This window comes from Chiloscyllium punctatum, chromosome 4 (genome assembly GCF_047496795.1).
Source record: "Chiloscyllium punctatum isolate Juve2018m chromosome 4, sChiPun1.3, whole genome shotgun sequence".
NCBI lineage: Eukaryota > Metazoa > Chordata > Chondrichthyes > Orectolobiformes > Hemiscylliidae > Chiloscyllium > Chiloscyllium punctatum.
Window position 1 is genome coordinate 91,536,834 of NC_092742.1, and position 18,669 is coordinate 91,555,502.

At 46.4% G+C, this 18,669-nt stretch overlaps 1 protein-coding gene across 3 annotated transcripts in view; it reads right to left on the reverse strand.

Moving 5' to 3' along the window:
• Positions 1-18,669, reverse strand: part of plekhh1 (pleckstrin homology domain containing, family H (with MyTH4 domain) member 1) — a 161,145-nt gene that overhangs the window by 38,679 nt on the left and 103,797 nt on the right. For all 3 annotated transcript variants that reach the window (XM_072569296.1, XM_072569295.1, XM_072569297.1), the window contains 5 exons: positions 16,778-16,858; positions 13,984-14,163; positions 5,613-5,721; positions 3,396-3,508; positions 1,583-1,759 (listed from right to left, as the gene is read on the reverse strand). In XM_072569296.1, the coding sequence (XP_072425397.1) occupies positions 1,583-1,759; positions 3,396-3,508; positions 5,613-5,721; positions 13,984-14,163; positions 16,778-16,858 (660 nt within the window). The remainder of the gene's footprint in view (positions 1-1,582; positions 1,760-3,395; positions 3,509-5,612; positions 5,722-13,983; positions 14,164-16,777; positions 16,859-18,669) is intronic.

Genomic DNA, 18,669 nt, shown 5'->3' on the forward strand with positions numbered 1-18,669 from the left:
AGAGGCGGTTTCAGGAAGTGGCTTATGGGTGAACACCACTGTCACTTTGTCTCTCCCAAAGCAGTGGTGCTCAAAATAGTCACAAGCAAGGACAATGACCAGGCACTCTTTTGTAATCTGAGCATGCTTCAGTTTGGATGAAAGGTCTGGATGCGAAAAGGATTGCTGCCACAGATTGCTCCCTGGCATCACACCACAGGGTGATTTAGCACAGACGTAGCACAGCACTGAAATGGGCATGACTAGCTGTTTAATGTCAAGTGAAAGCTGCCTCTTGTTCTGTACCCCATACCACGGAACATCTTTCACACTGAGCTTGTGTACAGCCTCATACCCTCTGATGACAATTACACAAGAACTTTGCTAAGTCATTCATAAATCCAACAAATCATTGCCTTGCTTTCACCTCCTTTGGTTGCTGCACCTCTGCTTCAGCTCTCATCTCGTTAGGATCTGGACAAAGTCTTTCCGCTGTCAGTAAGGGACCGGTGTGTTTGACTTCAGGCATCTGACTCAACTTGACTCACCACATAAACACTGGCTACAAGAGCAGGTCAGAAGCTAGGAATACTGTAGTGAGTAACCTCCTGACTCCCAAAAACCTGTCCGCCATCTACAAGGCACAAGTCAGGAGTGTGATGGAATACTCCCCACTTGCCTGGATGGGTGCAGTTCCAACAACACTCAAGCAGCTTGACACCATCCAGGATAAAGCAACTTGATTGATTAGCACCACATCCACTTCCTTCACCACTAATGCTCAGTAGCAGCAGTGTGTACTATCTACAAGATGCGCTGTAGAAATTCACCAAAGTTCCTCAGACAGCACCTTCCAAACCCATAACCACTTCCATTTAGAAGAACAAGGGCAGCAGATGCATGGGAACACCACCACTTTCAAGTTCCCCTCCAAGCCACTTATCATCCTGACTTGGAAATATATCACCGTTCCCTCACTGTTGCTGGGTCACAATCCTGGAATTCCCTTCCTAAGGGCATTGTGGGTCAACCCACAGTAGGTGCACTGCAGCGATTCAAGATGGCCGCTCACCACCACCTTCTCGAGGGGCAACTAGGGATGGGCAATAAATGCTGACTCCGCCAGCATTGCCCACATCCCAAAGATGTACAAGAATCAAAATCTTCACGTGCACTTTTCTCTTGCTGAGCTCAGGTTCATCCAGGAAGTTCTCTCTAGCCTCACATGAGATTCTGATCATACTTTGCAATGGCTTTTTTCATTGTGTCTCTACCTCCACAGGCCAGCAGATTATGCACCATAGCTTACACTCTAGGAAGATCACCTTGTAGAGTTGGCGATGATTTCTCTGGAACGTGAAAATCTCAAAAGGCATTTGCAACCACCGAGATCGCCCGCTTGGTACCGATAATGTAGTTAGAACACTGCTGTTTGCAACTTAACGTTACAATGGAGGGAGTGCCACTCTCAACACCTATTGTGGCAAATAGGAATTAAATGGCCAGTTGTCAGTCAGGAATACCATGCAAAAAATAAACGAGTAGTGAGTCCAAAGTCTACATACTGACTGAACCCTGAAATATTCCATTATATGCTGGTTACCTGGATGAGGGAGAAGTTGTGAGGTTGCCTATGGCTGGTCTGTTTGATGAACTGACAGTAGATCTCATTCTGTAGCTCCGTGTGAGTCAGGCAAACCTGCAGTGCATTCTGTGCCAGTGATACATGGTAGTCAATCGAAGGTGCCTCAACCAGCACATTGATGAACAGTTGACATGACTGTGGGGAAAGAATACAGTGAGGCAGCCATTGATGAATACAGCAAGTTGTCCGCACCAACTAGGGACACTCACAAAGTGGTGAAAGGCTTGATTAGGGAGGTGGGTTAACACAGAACTCCACAGAATACACAGCTACCAAAAAAGACCAACCTGCCCAACTATTTAATGCCAGTATTGATGGTAGGGACAGCCACCCTCACACCCCTCTTTATCGAACCCCATCAGTATCTCCTCCTCCTTTCTCCCCATCTGCTGATCTAGCTCCTTCCAAATGCCATCACCTCACTAATCAGCGAATCCCATCTTCTCAATGCTGTCTGAGCAAAGAGGTTTCCCCTGATTTCTTACACACACACACACACAGACAATTTCACACACACAGAGGCACACATGCAAGGACAATTTCACATAGACACATATGCACACGCACACACACACAGAGGCACACATACATAGACAATTTCACACATCTGTGGATAATTTTGCGCGTGCACACACACACACACACACAGAGGTGCACAGACATGGACAATTTCACACATACAAGGACAACTTCACACACACACACACACACATACACAGAGGCACACATGCATAGACAATTTCACACATACGTAGATAATTTCACATGCACACACAGACACACATACACATGGACAATGTCTCTCTCTCTCACACACACACACACATAGACAATTTCACACACAGAGGCACACATACATGGTTAATTTCACTCATATACACACACACAGGCACATGGACAATTCCACACACACACACATCCACACACACACATATACATGGACAATTTCAAACATACTTGGACAATTTCACATACACACAGGCAGACATAAACACAGACAATTCCACTCACATACACACATGCTCAAGGTCTACTTTTTCAAATCCCATCAAAAATACAGGAACTCTTAACGGAAGATAGAGAGGGTTGGAGGGGTGAGACGTAAACAGGGGGTGACAGGTAAAATACCAGATTTTAGGGCCAAGATGCACAAGGTAAAGGTGAAATGAAGGGAGCGATGGTGGGGTAAAGAAGAGAAGCAGAAAGACTGACACTAGAGGAACTAGCAGTAATACAAGTGAAAGAGTTCAGAACCAGGGAGATTTTCCCTATGAAGGGATATGAATACAGAGTGAGGATTTTCAATGGATGCTGTTTGGGCACCAAGAGCCAATATAGGTCAGGCGTGATAGAATCAGAATCCTGACAGTGTGGGAGCAGGCCACTCGGCCCATTTGAGCTCACACTGACCCTCTGAAGAGCAGCCCCACCCTATCCCCTGTAACCTTGCCTATCCTACCTAGCCTGCACATCTTTGGACTGTGGGAGGAAACCAGAGCACCTGGAGGTAACCTCAGCAGAATGTGTAAACTCCACACGGACAGTCACCTGAGGCAGGAATTGAACCTGGGACCCTGGCGCTGTGTGACAGCAGTGCTAACCACTGAGCCACCATGCTGCCTGTGATAGGTGAACAGGATAATCACAGAAGACTGAGAACAATGTATTAACGCGGAACACAGAGTGAGTAGGCAACCCTCCGCACAATGAAAGCACACTAACTGATCAGGTCCACTCTCGAGTCCATGCCAAAGGTGTGTGAGTTTTTTACCTTAAACAGTTTGAGTGCCTCCGTCTGCAGAGCTTCGGAAGGGAGTGTGGTGAGGGCATTCACTATTCCGTCCTTACTGCAGCACAGCACCGGGTGCTTCCAGATCACAGAGTCTAGGTGTAAAAAGACACATCACATCTCTCACATGGCCATCAATGGGTACCTCAACACCCACAAGCCAGGGAACTCAAAAAAAACCCCACAAAACCTACAAGTGAAAAGCAGAAAACTCTGCTGTCACTCAGGAACTGCATTTGTAGTCTTTGGTTCTCGCCCAGCCCCCGCTTCCCGGTGGTGGATATTGGCACAAGGTTTTACCTTGCCCAGACCCCTCAACCATCTCTTCGACAGGCAAACTGACTGTTAATACTCTGAGTCTGAGCTCATCCAATGGCGTAACAACTGCAAAGGACACTCAAACAGTGTGAGTCAGACAAAGAGGGCTAAGTCCTCCTGCTCCACTGTCAGGGAGAGAATCTGAAAACCAACATCGAGATATCTTCCACCTTGGACGCAGCTCAGGGACCAGGGGCCTCTGCCGTGTTTGCGCCAAAACAAACATTCGCTGAGGAGATGACAACCTGCTGGATGTTCTGGTACGATGAGAATCTGAACCAGAGTTAAATATCTTGGAATAGAAAGCAAGCTGGAGGAGGAATAAGTGACATCAGGAAACTCCAACCAACTAAAGTCCCACTTTGGGGTTTATTTTTATTCATTGACAGTACGAGGGCATCACTGACCAGGCTGGCACTTACTGCCCATCACTAATTGCCCAGAGGGCAGTGAGTAGTCAACCATTACTGCTGTGGGTCTGGAGTCACATGTAGGCCAGGCTGGGTAAGGATGGCAGATTTCAACACTGTTCAAATTCCACGTGTTCACAGGTCCATATGGCTGTCATAAGTTTATTGCTTGTAGTTGAGCAAGTGGCCCTTGAGGCTTGCCATTCTCAGGATTATTTCCCAATATTTGTTTGGCACCAAACAACAGAGATGTCTTTCAGTCAGCCTCAACACCTTATAGGTATGGCCCTACACTCTCAGCACAGAGAGTGTAGGGCCCCTTTGATCAATGTAGGTACAGGAGCAAAACAGGAAACAGGGCTGGCATAAGGTCAGTGACCATGGAATGGAATGGCTCAGCAGGATCCAGGGGCTGAATGGCCTCCATCTGTTTCATTGAAATAACAGAATCCCACCAGTGCTTGTAGAGACTACGCAGCCCACCGAACCTGCACTGACCATCCCCCTTCATCTCCATAACCCTACATTTACCAACCTGCACATCCCTGAACACTATGGGTAATTTAGCACGGCCAATCTACCATGGCCAATCCACCTAACCTGCACATCCCTGCACACTATGGGCAATTTAGCATGGCCAATCCACCTAACCTGCACATCCCTGCACACTATGGGCAATTTACCATGGCCAATCCACCTAACCTGCACATCCCTACACACTATGGGCAATTTACCATGGCCAATCTACCATGGCCAATCCACCTAACCTGCACATCCCTGAACACTATGGGCAATCTACCATGGCCAATCCACCTAACCTGCACACCTTTGGACGGTGGAAGGAATCCCACACAGACACAGGGAGAATGTGAAAACTCCACACAGGCAGTTGCCTGAGGGGGAAATCGAACCCCAGTGCCTGGCACTGTGAGGCAGCCGTGCTAACCACTGAGCCACCATGCCAGCTGTAATCTGAACACATAAAGTTAGCACCAGGGCAGAGTGTGACCCAACACAGTGTATGTGAGGCTCACACACTGACACTTGGCACCGTCTACATTTACAGCAGCGCAACTGACCATTCAGCCAGTACCAACGTGAACCAACTTACTCCTTCCTATCAGCTGCTATTGAGTAGCTTCACACTTAGCTTAACAAATGGATACCATTTACCTTAACAACACCAATGTGAGAGCTAGCTTCACATTCTCACCACACTTTGGAATCAGACTTCCATTGCTCCTCAGCTTTATTAGTGACTATCCCTATGAACCCCCCCCCCCCCCCCCCCCCCGACCCCTAATTCGCAAAGCCACCACAAGTCTCTCCAAACCAACCTTATTGAATCATTTCAGAATGATAGAAGTCTCAATGCAACGGGCCCACATGGGGTTGTCAGTAAACGAACCTCCGGTCACACCATTCAATGGATTTATATCCCACAAGGACAGGTCTCTGGTCTCATACTCACTTGGCTCCCCATCAATGTCCAGCAGTTTCCCAATGAGCTGCTCATATTCAGTTCCCACCTTGGACTGACTGCTCCCAGCTGCCACAGTCAAGTGGTACAGCCAGGTATTCTGTGGAGGAGGAAGATGAAGGGCAGGTGAGTGAGTTTGTATTTCACAAACATATTTTGTTCCTACACGTCTTTATATACATACAGTCGCTAGAGCAGTTCGATTCGGTACAGTCTTTACATTTGGGGACTAACAAACCCAAGGCATTTTGTACTCATACAAGACTATGTTTACACATGTATTTGACACACTGGGAAGGTCCGATTACTGAACGGACCCCTACTTACTTCAGCAGGAAGACCTCAGATGGTGCTTTTCCCCCACTGTGCCTTGGCAGCAGCTGCTCCCAGCTTCAGCGCGTCCCTCAGCACATAGTCCTGGACCTTGGAATGTGCCAGTCTGCGACACTCAGCCAGGGTCAGCTCCTTCCTGTGGAAGGCCCAGCAAGTTCCGGGCAGACCAAAGGGCGAGTTTCGCCCAGTTGGTGGTCCCTCCAGACACAGTCGATGTTTGTCTCGGTGACCCCCCCCCCGCCCCCCGGCTCACCGCCGGGGAACAGAACAGTAGAGCACGGAGTCCTGTGTCACGGAGATGCCCCCACCTCTCCTGCAGCCACTTCGAGGGCAGTGTGCAGTTGCGCAGACTGACATTCATGAAGGATCTGATAGGCACTGTGCTTCTCACCACCAGCCTCACCAAGATGTGGTCTTGGTGCTGCTTGGGAAAGTTCTGGCAATGAGTCAGATGACTTTCAGAGAGCCATGCCTCCTCCTTTTCCTACAGGGTCCCGACGATGCTACGGGCTGACCATTTCCTGACGGACCTGCGGCCACAGGTTGCTTTTCTTTGCAAACTTCTCCCTGAAAACTGGACAGAACCCCCATGATCAGTCATTCAGAGGCGGGGTGTGAGAGAGACATGGAGGAACAGAGGCTCAGGGTGTTGCAGTACTGCATTGGCGTCAGAGTAGGCCCCTTAAGCTGGAGATTGTCCACTCTGTCCATTTTTTTTCTTTTTTCTCTTTGTTTTGTTTTTCTTTCTCTTTCTTTCTCTCTCTCTGCTTCCCTCCATCCCTCAGACGGCGCTGGAGATGGGGAGTCAAGCTGGCTTTGGCTTGGACTTTTTACCTCATTGATTTTAACCCTACTGCGAATCCTCTTGCTTGATGGACTCTCAGTCTCGAGGTGAAACCCAGGGCAGACTCCCTGCTTGAGAAGGGCTGTAAACGCTGAACTTTTAACTTGATTTCTTTACTTTTCAAATTTATACCCAAGACTTTGTAACTAAGATGGCGCCGGAAATGGCGACTTTGTAAACGTTTCACTGTACTCCTGTGACAACAAAACCTAACTGTGACTGTGTACAGCTCTGGTCGCCACATTACCAAAAGGATGTGGACGCTTTGGAGAGGGTGCAGAGGAGGTTTACGAGGATGTTACCTGGTATGGAAGGTGCTAGCTATGAAGAGAGGTTGAGTAGGTTAGGTTTATTTTCACCAGAAAAAAGGAGATTGAGGGGGGACCTGATTGAGGTTTACAAAATCATGAAGGGTATAGACAGGGTGGAGAGAGACCAGCTTTTTCCCAGGGTGAAGGATTCAATAACGAGAGGTCACACTTTCAAGGTGAGAGGTGGAACGTTTAAGGGGGATACACGCTGCAAGTACTTTACAACAGAGGGTGGTGGGCATTGGGAACACGTTGCCAGCAGCGGTGGTAGAGGCAGGCACGTTAGATTCATTTAAGATGCGTCTGGACTGATGCATGAGTAGGTGGGGAGCAGAGGGATACAAATGCTTAGGAATTGACCGACAGGTTTAGATAGCGGATTTGGATCGGCTCAGGCTTGGAGGGCCGAAGGGCCTGTTCCTGGGCTGTAAATTTTCTTTGTTCTTTGTTCTAATTCTAATTCTATAGGGTCATGGTAGTACTACTGGACTCAATTACAAAGGGATCAAATCTTACCCATCAGTGTCATGGAATTTTAAATCAATTTAAAATCCAAGAAATATTCTTTTATAAACACTCATCTCTGTAAAGGTCAGCACAAAGCCCCACGTTGTAATTCAAATATTCAAGGATCTGTGGGACAAGTGCAGGAAATTGGGATTAATGTGTTTTTAGTGGTAGTTTGGTCAGTGCAGACTTGACGGGCCTTTTCTATGAATCTGATTTATTCAGATCCTTACCCAGGCAAAAGTGAGGACTGCAGACGTTGGAGATTAGAGTCGAGAGTGTGGCGCTGGAAAAGCACAGCAGGTCAGGCAGCATCCGAGGAGCAGGACAGTCGATATTTCAGGCAAAAGTGTTTATCAGGAATCCTTACCCAGTCTGGACTGTAGGCGATGCTAGCCCCACATCAGCACGAGGTGTCTGACAACTGTGTCAACCAATCCTGATAAACACTTTTGCCTGAAACATTGATTCTCCTGCTCCTCGGATGCTGCCTGACCTGCTGTGCTTTTCCAGCGCCACACTCTCGACTCTAATCTCCGGCATCTGCAGTCCTCACTTTCACCTAACTGTATAAACCAACCAAATGAATGGACTGCAGTAGTTCAGGGAAAGGCAGCTGGGGATGGGTAAAAAGCAAGCATTTTAGCAATAATATCCACAACCTGAGAACGATTGGAGGACTGAGAGGACGTAAGCGTGTGCAAGCAATTACACACACACACACACACACACACACACACACACACACTTCCACCCAAAAGATGAAGTCTTTCTTCTCTGGTGGTGAGATCCTTCATGTACGCTTGGTCAATCTCTGCCATCTCACGCTGCCCTCGAAGAAGCTGCGGGGAGGGGTTGGGACTGTCACACATCTCCTGCTGAAATGGGTCTTTGTAAAGAAAGATGCAGTGGTCTTTGACGAGGTTTGTCCCGAGCAGCTCCGTGAGGCAGGACTCTGTTCCCCTGCACACACACACACCGAGACAAACGTCAACTGCGACTGGAGGACCATCAACTTGGTTGTTCTGCCTGAAACGTGTTGGGCCTTCCAGAGCCAGGAGTTGACCCTGACTGACTATTGCAGAGTGGCACATTCCAAGGTCCAGGGCTACGTGCTGAGGGATGGACTAAAGCTCAGGGCAGCTGCCACCAAGGCGCTGTAGGGAAAGACCACCGACTGAGGCCTTCCTGCTGAAGGTAAGTGTGGGTCTGTTCAGTTATCAGACCACCCCAGTGCCTCAAATGCACCTAAATATCGTCAGGTATAAGAAAGAAATGCCTTTGATTCGTTTGCTGGATACAGTCAAACTCCAACATTTGTTTTTACTTATGCCTCTGCACACAACTGAGCTGCTTTAGTGACGCTGTATGTACGCAAGGATATTTTTATAAATAAAATATGTTTTTGGAATAAAAAACAATGAATGAATCAGTTCTCTCGACCGGTGCTGACTGGCTAACATTGGGAATCAGAGCTGGCAGAGTCAAGGACAAGGGCGTGGTACAGCTTGAGGGTTGGCAAAGGTCAGAGGGCACAGGTGGCAATCAGACATGGGGCAGGAGAGGGTAGGGAATGGGTCCAGAAACACAATGGTGATCAGAGCCAGGCCAATCAGGGCCCATGCAGACAAGGTTACAATTGGCAGAGCTGGAGGGTCAGGGAAGGAACGTCTTCCTTTGGAAGGAAGCACCAACCACTTTGCCAAGGAATACGTGATGCATAAAAAAAAATTCTTAAAGGACATTTCAAAATATAACTTATATCCTTTGAGCATCTTGCATTCCTAAGTGCTCCAATCCAATGCAACGCCATAGCCCCATTTAAACCGGAGTGGAATTAGGCTGTTCAGCCCATCGTATCTGTTCCACCATTCCATTAAGGCTGATATATGTTTCTAAACCCCATCCTCCTGCCTTCTCCCCATAATCCTTGATCCCCTTACCAATCAAGAGCCCAACTATCTCTGTCTCAAATACACTCAATGACTTGGCCTGCACAGCCTTCTGCAGCAACGAGTCCCACAGATTCATTACCCTCTGGCTCAAAAATTCCTCCTCATCTCAGTTCCAAAGGGTCGCCCCTTCCCTCTCAGGCTATGCCCTCAGGTCCTAGTCTCTCTTACGAGTGGGAACATCTGCTCCATGTCCACTTTATCCAGGCCTCCCAGTTTTCAGTAAGTTTAAATCAGACCGCCCCACCCTACCCTCACCTCATCCTTTTAAACTCCTTCCAGTATTGACTCAGACTCCTCAACCACCTCCTCATATGACATATCTTTCATCTCCAGGATCATTCTTGTAAACCCCTTCTAAACCCCCTCCAACACCAGCACATCCTTCCTCAGATATAGGATCCAGAACTGCTTACAACATTCCAAATTCAGTCTGTCCAGAGACTAATGCAGCTTCAGCAGTACATCTCTGTTTTTGTATTCTAGCCCTCTTGAAATTAATTCTAATATTGCATTTGCCTTCCTAATTGCCAACTGAATCTGCACGTTAATGTTAAGAGATCCCTAAACGAGGTCTCCCAAGTCCCTTTAGAATTCTCAATTTTCTCCTCATTTGGAAAATAGTCTACACCTCTATTTTTCCTACCTAAATGCATCCCCTCACACGTTCCCACATTGTATTCCATCTGCCACTTCTTTGCCCACTCTCCTAGCCTGTCCAAAAGCTTCTGCAGCCTCCTCACTTCCTCAACACTACCAGTCCCTCAACCTACCTTTGTGTCACCTGCAACACTAGCAACAAAGCCCTCAGTTCCTTCATCCCAATTGTTAATGTATAAAATGAATAGTTGTGGTCTCAACATGGACCCCTGCGGAACTCCACCAGTCACCGGCTGCCATTTTGAAAAAGATCCCTTTATCCCCACTGTCTGCCTTCTGCCAGTCAGCCAACCCTCTATCCACACCAATACCTATCCCAGACACAATGGGCTCTTATCTTATTCAAGAGCCTCCTGTCTGGCACCTTGTCAAAGGCTTTCTGGAAATCCAAATAGATCACGTTCACTGGCTCTCCTTTGTCTAAGTTGGTCATTACTTCCTCCAAGAATTCTAAAGGTTTGTCAGGCATGCTGACTACTACACGTTTCTAAGTGTTTCGCAATTTTGTCCTTAATACTAGACTCTAAAGTCTTACCAACAAATGAGGTCAAGTTCACCGACCTAGAATTTCCTGTCTTCTGCCTCTCTCCTGTCTTAAACAGAGCTGTTACATTAGCCATTTTCCATTCCGCTGAGTCTAGCGATTAGATTAGATTAGATTAGATTAGATTACTTACAGTGTGGAAACAGGCCCTTCGGCCCAACAAGTCCACACCGACCTGCCGAAGCGCAACCCACCCAGACCATTCTCCTACATTTACCTCTTCACCGAACACCACAGGCAATTTAGCATGGCCATCTCACCTAAACCTGCATATTTTTGGATTGTGGGAGGAAACTGGAGCACCTGGAGGAAACCCACGCAGACACGGTTAGAATGTGCAAACTCCACACAGAGTCACCTGAGGTGGGAATTGAACCCGGGTCTCTGGCACTGTGAGATCTGAGAAAGTTTTTTTTTCACTTGAAGGATGGTATAAAATGCCTGATTCTTGAAGATCACCACCAATGCTGCCACAATCCCCTGGGCCATCTCCTTCAGTTCTCTAGGGTGTAGTCCATCTGGTCTGGGTGACTTATCCACCTTCAGATCCTTCAGCTTTGACCTTCTTGGTGTTGGTCACTACACTCACCTCTGTCCCCTGACTATCTTGAAGTTCTGGTATGCTGCTGATGTCCTCCACTGTGAAGATTGTTACAAAGTGCCAATTCAGTTCGCTCTCTGCTGTTTCTATCTACCCAACTGCTACATTTATAGCCTCATTTTCCAATAGTCCATTAGGTATTTTAAAAAATAACCTCTTGCAATCTTATTTTATATTACTAGCCAGCTTACTCTCAAGTTTCACCTTCTCCCCACCCCCCAGCCCCTTATTGCCTTCTCAACACGCGTGATATTTACCATATACATTCAGTGTATGAGTTACCAGCCCTTCAGAAAGACATCCAACAATGGACTTTCCCAGTTGTGTCTTTGGGAGGCACTGCCATTGTTTTAGGGGGTCCTTTAGCACCCGGTCCTGGACTAGACACTTTACACTTTCAGACACGTATACTCACTGGGACAGGAGGTCGGGGGGGGGCACTACAATAAAGCAATCCTAACACAATTCACTGCTTCTCCTGGACCTATGGTCTGGTGGAACACTGTTTATCAACCAGACCTATACCCCATCTTTACATTTCGGTTTGATTATAGCGTGCTCTATTTGGGAGTAAGTTATTGAATGCTGGCTGCCTATTCTGATCAGACATATTCCTGACAGGTCATCACTTGTGAATACTCTGCAACGCCCCCACCGCCCAATTCTCTCGCCAATGGATCTCCCATCAACCCTTGCCTTTCTGGTGCCAATTAAAGAGTGAACTCCGTAACCTGATTGGATGATGCTTGACACAGTTGTGTTTCCCACAGCCAATGTCTTAATCATTCATTAACAAACATCTTCAAAGAGTTTTGAAAGGGCATTTCTTTTTTTTTCTCTTGGTTTGCTCAAAGGAGAGATTAGTCCTTAATTCCTGAAGAATGCTGGGAAATCCTGAAGGGGTGTCAGCCCTGTAGGAGGCCATAAGACAGGGAGGTCATTTTGCTCCCTGAACCTGCTCTGTTCTTCACTAAGATCATGGTCAATCACAACTCCTACATCCTGACTGATCCCTATCCCCTTTTAACTCCCATAAAACTATAACTCTTGTCTTCCTTAATTCAAAGGCCCATCCTCCTCTCCATTCTGGAAAGAGAATTCTACTGACTAATGGTCATCAGAGGAAAGGACTTTTCATCTTCATCTTAAAATGGAGACCTCTTATTTTTAAGCCTTGCTCTCCCTACTTCTTGTCTCCGTGACAACAGAAAGCAACCTCCTAGTTTCTACACAATTGAGACACCCTCAGGATCTTACGTTTCAAAACTCATTCGACTGAACTCCAAAGGGTAAAGGCCCAACCTCTTTAACCTTTCTCTTCAAAAATCCTGATAAAGGGCTAAGCCCGAAACATCGACTCTCCTGCTCCTCAGATGCTCCCTGCAGTCTGCAGTCCTCAATATGTCCTAATTGCTGCAAACCTTTCTTCATAAGATCAGTCCATTGTCCCAGAGATAGAATTGAATTGTCTCTGAAGTGCTTCCAACGCAATTATACCCTTTCGAAATGAGACCAAAACTGTACACAGGTTTCCAGTATCTGGACCCAGTACAACGTCCATGACATTGAATTCAATTATCCTTATGACAACTGACATACACTCACTTGTACCTTGCAGGGTAACATTTTGCCATTCATGAACCAGTACACCCAGATCCCTCTGTACCTCAGAACTGAGCGATCTCTCTCTTTCTAAATTCTATTCTTCCTGCCGAAGGGAAGGAGTTCACATTTTCCCACATTAAACTCCCTCTGCCAAGCTATGGATAACCCTGAGCAGAATCTCAACCTCTTCCTGACAACTACCTTTTCCTCTCCATCAAGGTGTCATTGATACCGACCTATGTACATCGGTGTGCACTGTACTCCACCGTCCGCACTGATGGGTACTCCATCGGGGTAGATATCTTCAGCCCAATGGTAATCACAACACTTGGCAGATGTTCCATTCATTTTGCCCCACCCTTTCCTGAATGTTTTCAGGAAGGGTTGAGTCATACAGCATGGAAACAGACCGTTTGGTCCAACCAATACATGCCGACCAGAATCCCAAACCAAACTAGTCCCACCTGCCTGTGCTTTGGCCCATATCCCTCTAAACCTTTCCTATTTATGTACTTATCCAAATGTCTTTTGAACATTGTAATTGTACCTGCATCCACCATGTCCTCTGGAAGTTGGTTCCGCACACGAACCACTCTCTGTGTTAAAAAAAAATGCCCCTCACGTCTTTTTAAAATCTTACCCCTCTCACCTTAAAAATATGACCCCTAGTCTCGAAATCGCCCACCTTAGGGAAAAGACACCTTATCTATACCCCTCATGATTTTATAAACTTCTATAAGGTCGACTCTCATCCTCCTAGGCTGCAGGGAGTAAAGTCCCACTTTATCCAGCCTATTTTTATATCTCAAATCCTCCATTTCTAGTAACATCCTGGTAAATCTCCTCTGATCCCTCTCCAGCTTAATAATAACCTTCCTATGACTGGAACTGGATGCAGTATTCCAGAAGAGGCCTCACCAATGTCCTGTTCAACCTCAGCCTGACGTCCCAACTCCTAAACTCAAAGATCTGAGTTGACTTTGCCACTTCCAACATGTTGCTCACCTTTTCCTGTTTGGTCCCAATCAGTAAGTAAGTCGGGCTTTGATCCTTTGGATGGATGATGACTGTGAAGTGTGAGGAGAGGAATCCTCGTCCTCCTGCCTCGTAATCCTCATCGGAGTCGCAGGAACGGTCCACCTCTCCGATCTTAGCTTCCCGGACCTTCAGGTGGCCTAGAGGAAACTGGGACAAAAACACAGAGTTAAACCTCTTGGCTAACCTCCCTCTTACCCGAAGCGAAACTTGGGTGAAGCCACCCAGCTTACATTTATGAGTGGTCAATCACCTCCACATGGCCTCAGTTAGACCTACTGCTGGATTGTCACTGTCGTCCTCCTGAGGCCTACCACTGGGGGATGCAACTTGCATGGATCTTTCAGATAGGAGGCCACTTTCAACCTGCGCACGAGTATCCCACAGACCTTCCCCCTTTTGCCATTTTATGACATTTTGGTTGAAGCCTGGGCCATTAGCACATTTTAACCAAGCATACATCCAAAAAAGCCTCAGAAAGGTAACCACGGACCCCAGATCTCATGTCTCTCCTGATATTCTGGAATCTTAATGTTGGTGAAAACATTAGAATATCTGAATTGAAGTAGTCATCGCATCAACACACCTAATTAAGTGGGGTTTTGGAACACAAGCAGCAACAAAACTGAACTGTTATTTGATGACAACATGCCATTTACAACTACAGTTTATAACCTTGGATGAGGTCACATAACCAACTGTGTTTGTCTTGGTTCATGGCTGAGTATTCTAAAATTAAACTCACTGCCCTGCTCGCTTCCCTCTATCTTCTTATCTTTTGCTCAAATTTTCCGTAAAATGAAACGTGTGGTCAAGGGCTCCATTCTCCAGCTGCACTCTTTCTGATGCAATCTCTTCTGATTTCTCTCCTCAGCTTCTTTGAATCAACTCTAAACTACTGACTCCCCAAACCGGAGAAAACAGACAGTCAATTCCTTCTCCATTTTACATCAATTAATGGTTTGGTTTTGTTGCCATCAAAATTCAATCAGCACTACAATCCCCTCTTACCTGTCCACTCTAGTGGAAGCACCATCCCCTCAAGTGGCACAGTGGCTCAGTGGTTAGCACTGCTGCCTTACACTGCCAGGGTCCCAGGCTCGATTCCAGCCTCGGGCAACTGTCTGTGTGGAGTTTGCACACTCTCCCCATGTCTGCGTGGGGTTTCCTCCCACAGTCCAAAGATGTGCAGTTTAGGTGGATTGGCCGTGCTAAGTTGTCCATAGCATGGAGGGATGTGCAGGCTAGGTGGGTTAGGCATGGGGAAATGCAAGGTTACAGGGATGGGGTGAGATGCTATTATGAGGGGCAGTGTGGCCTTGATGGGCCAAAAGGCCTGCCCCCACACAGTATGGATTCTATGGCAACATGGTCCTGGGAGAGAAGATGTAACAGGCCGAGAGTGTTCTTTATTTTAAGATGGTATGAAAGACATGACTTACAAAAAAACTGCTGGGTAGGGTGGAACATTTTTCACTGGGGATGAGAAGGTGACCTTACAGAGGTGTATAAAACCATGGGGGGTACAGATAGAATTAATGGTGGGTGTCTTTTTTCCTCGGAGGGTGATTTATAGCCAAGGGGGCAAATTTTTCAAGGTGAGAGGAGAGAGATCTAAAAAAAGACACGGGAGGGCAAAGTTTTTACACGGAAGGTGGTTGGTGTGTGGAATGAAGTTCCTGAGGAAGTGATGGATGTGGGCACTGTTACAACGTTTAAAAGATACTTAGATAAATAAATTAATAGGAAAGGTTGGGAGGGATATGGGCTAAGAGCAGGTCGTGGGGACTAGGTTAGTTTGGGATAACGCTCAGCATGGACTGGTTGGACCAGAGGGTCTGTTTCCATGTTGTATGACTCTATGACAATAAGTGCACATTCCTATTTCTGTGAATTTCTGAAGCCATGAATTTGGATTCCAAATAATATGTCGCTACCATGCCCTTGGCTATCCACGTGTAACACAAATGAGACACCTGGCCTCTATTTACTGAAGGTTGACGGCTAAGCTGATCAGCGAGCAACTCACTCTCTTGTGTGTTTGCCTTTAGTACCCGTCCTGTAATGGGCTTCCAGACCTGCACAGAACAGTTACCATATCCTGTTCAAAACTCACTACTGCTCCTTCCCCTTCGTACTCTGGTCCTATTCTTATTATTAAAACCCAACATATTTCGGGCCTTTCGGCTTTGTTCACATTTCAGGGAACTTGTAAATCAGAGACGCCCAACATAGAAAGTGCTGGGGAGCCACCGTTTTAAAGGTGTCCAGTGAGATTGGTGAAAATGCACACAAGACTGGTAAACATATCTCCCATATATCCACAGAGTTTTAATCAGCCTGATTAGACACACAATGACACACTGCTGGAGCAGGTGGAACTGGAATTTTGTCCTTCTGGTCTGGAGATAGGGACACTTCCACTGTTTCGTAAAATCCCCGTCTCCCATGGACGTGTACTTAATTAAAATCTGACGTGATTTAGAAAACCAGACAGGAGGGCATTCCCTCAGCCATCAAAGAACAATTCTGCGTTTCACCTTACTGTTTAACCCTGTCAAATGCACAAAGGGAAGATGAAAGATAATTGCAAGCTCCAACATCTGGGTTTCCCATGCTGTGAACATACTGCAGGTATATACTGTACTGATATGTTCAAGTGACATGTTACACACTAAGCAAGCAGGTCTCAAATGGCACCGCGCTCACTTGCTCCTCAATCGGCTGGCTTCAGTCAGTCACCAGGCCTGATCACTGGTCCTACCTTGTCATCTTGGTTCCGATAGTAGTAGAAGACCTTTCCTACGAGGGAGCACCAGACCAGCTTGGAGTAGCCATGCCTCACCTGTAATATGCAGGAAGGACAGTCAATCACCAAGAGAATAAGTGGGGCACCTTTCCTTTGTCTCGGTTAGAGCGGCGCTGGAAAAGCACAGTGGGTCAGGCAGCATCCGAGGAGCAGGAAAATCGACGTTTCGGACAGAAGCCCTTCATCTTTCCTTTGCGTTCAGGTTAACAAGGATATCAAACTTTTCCCACACGATAATCAAAACATCTGATTGACTTTATGCAATGGTTGCCACCAGTTGAGGGCTGTGGGAGGTAAAATGGCTGAGGGAAGGCTGCCCTGAGCGTTGGAGTCTCAGATTGAATCCCGAATGGCATTCCCTACTTTGCTGAGGTTAGAAAGGATTCAAAACGGGATTCAAAAGGATTCAAATCCCTCCACCCAAATATGATGCCCTGGACTAGAACAGAGTTCGTACCCGAGACAATGCAGCTGCCAGTTCTGTCCAACACTGGAACAAAGTTCAAATCACTTTTCTGACTCATCTTGACTTTCTCTTTGAAATGTTAATCAGGACGGATCTCTAAGTTCACTGGTTTGTATCATAAACTGCACAGGCTCTGTTAGTCATATCCCAAATTCAGTGGGGCATGTCGTTAAAGAGACAGTCTCGTGGTGCAGTTAATGACAGAACAAGGCTAAACCAGCTGTCAAGTTCCGACATGTGGAGTCGTCACCTTGAGAAAGTCATTGATTCCACCTCATTGATGCAGCTTGAAATATTAGCATGCAAACTTCATTATAACAGAGTGACACAAACAGCAGCCAATCCTAGCGTTCAGCCAGAGATAGCTGGGCCAGTTAAGGGTGCAACAAGCGCAACCAGATCAGGAAAGGCTCAAATTCTATCAACAACTTGCATTAATATAGCACCTTTAATCAGACAGTGTAACCTCCCCCAACCAGTCACTTCGTAGGAGTGTAATCAGACAACAACAGACACAGACACAGGAGATATTTACTGCAGTTTCCAATCCTGTTGAGACGCCAAGCCTAAAAAATATCGAAAATAACTAGAAAGTCTGGTCTGCGAGAGCTGTAAGGCCAGGCAATCAAACACGTGGTTAAAGAGTTAGGCGTTAATGGGCAGCTGGAAGGAGGAGTGAGATGGAAAGGCGCAAGGGTTTCGAGAAATCTTGTACAATTGTTCTGAAAGAGTTAATGCTGTCTTTGCATTCACTGCACCCAACCTGATGATGAGACATAATCTCTGGTCTGCATTATGGACTAGATCAGACCCCCTCAAAATATTTTAAGAAGATAACCTGGATCCTTAATTTTTCTTATATTAAAGGCAAATGTAAAGTGCTGTGTTCCAGATGCAATGTGACTGGTCAAATTACTCGACATTAAGCAAAACACAATTTATTTGAACACGATAGTTAACACTTGACAAAAGAAAGAAGAATTCCGAATAACCTAACTCTATTGGAAAACTTAACTGAATAGTAGATACAGTAATAATTACTGTTTAACTGTTCCAATATAGTAACATCCCGTATACACACCCATTGGCAGAAAGGCAAATTCAGAAACAGATTGTCTCACATGCAATCCAGCAGCAGAGACAGAAAAGATATCAATCAGCCAGGAAATATTTACTGCAGTTTCCAATCCTGTTGAGACGTCAACAGCAACTGCTTAACGCCAAACCTAAAAAAATACCAAAAAAAACTAGAAAGCCTGGTCTGCGAGAGCTGGACAACACCCATTCAAGATGCTTCTATTGTTCCAACTTCAAAAATAAAACCCCAAGGTTTCACAAATCGTTTATCTTCTCATAGGCTGCTCACCATCTGTCCCCAGTC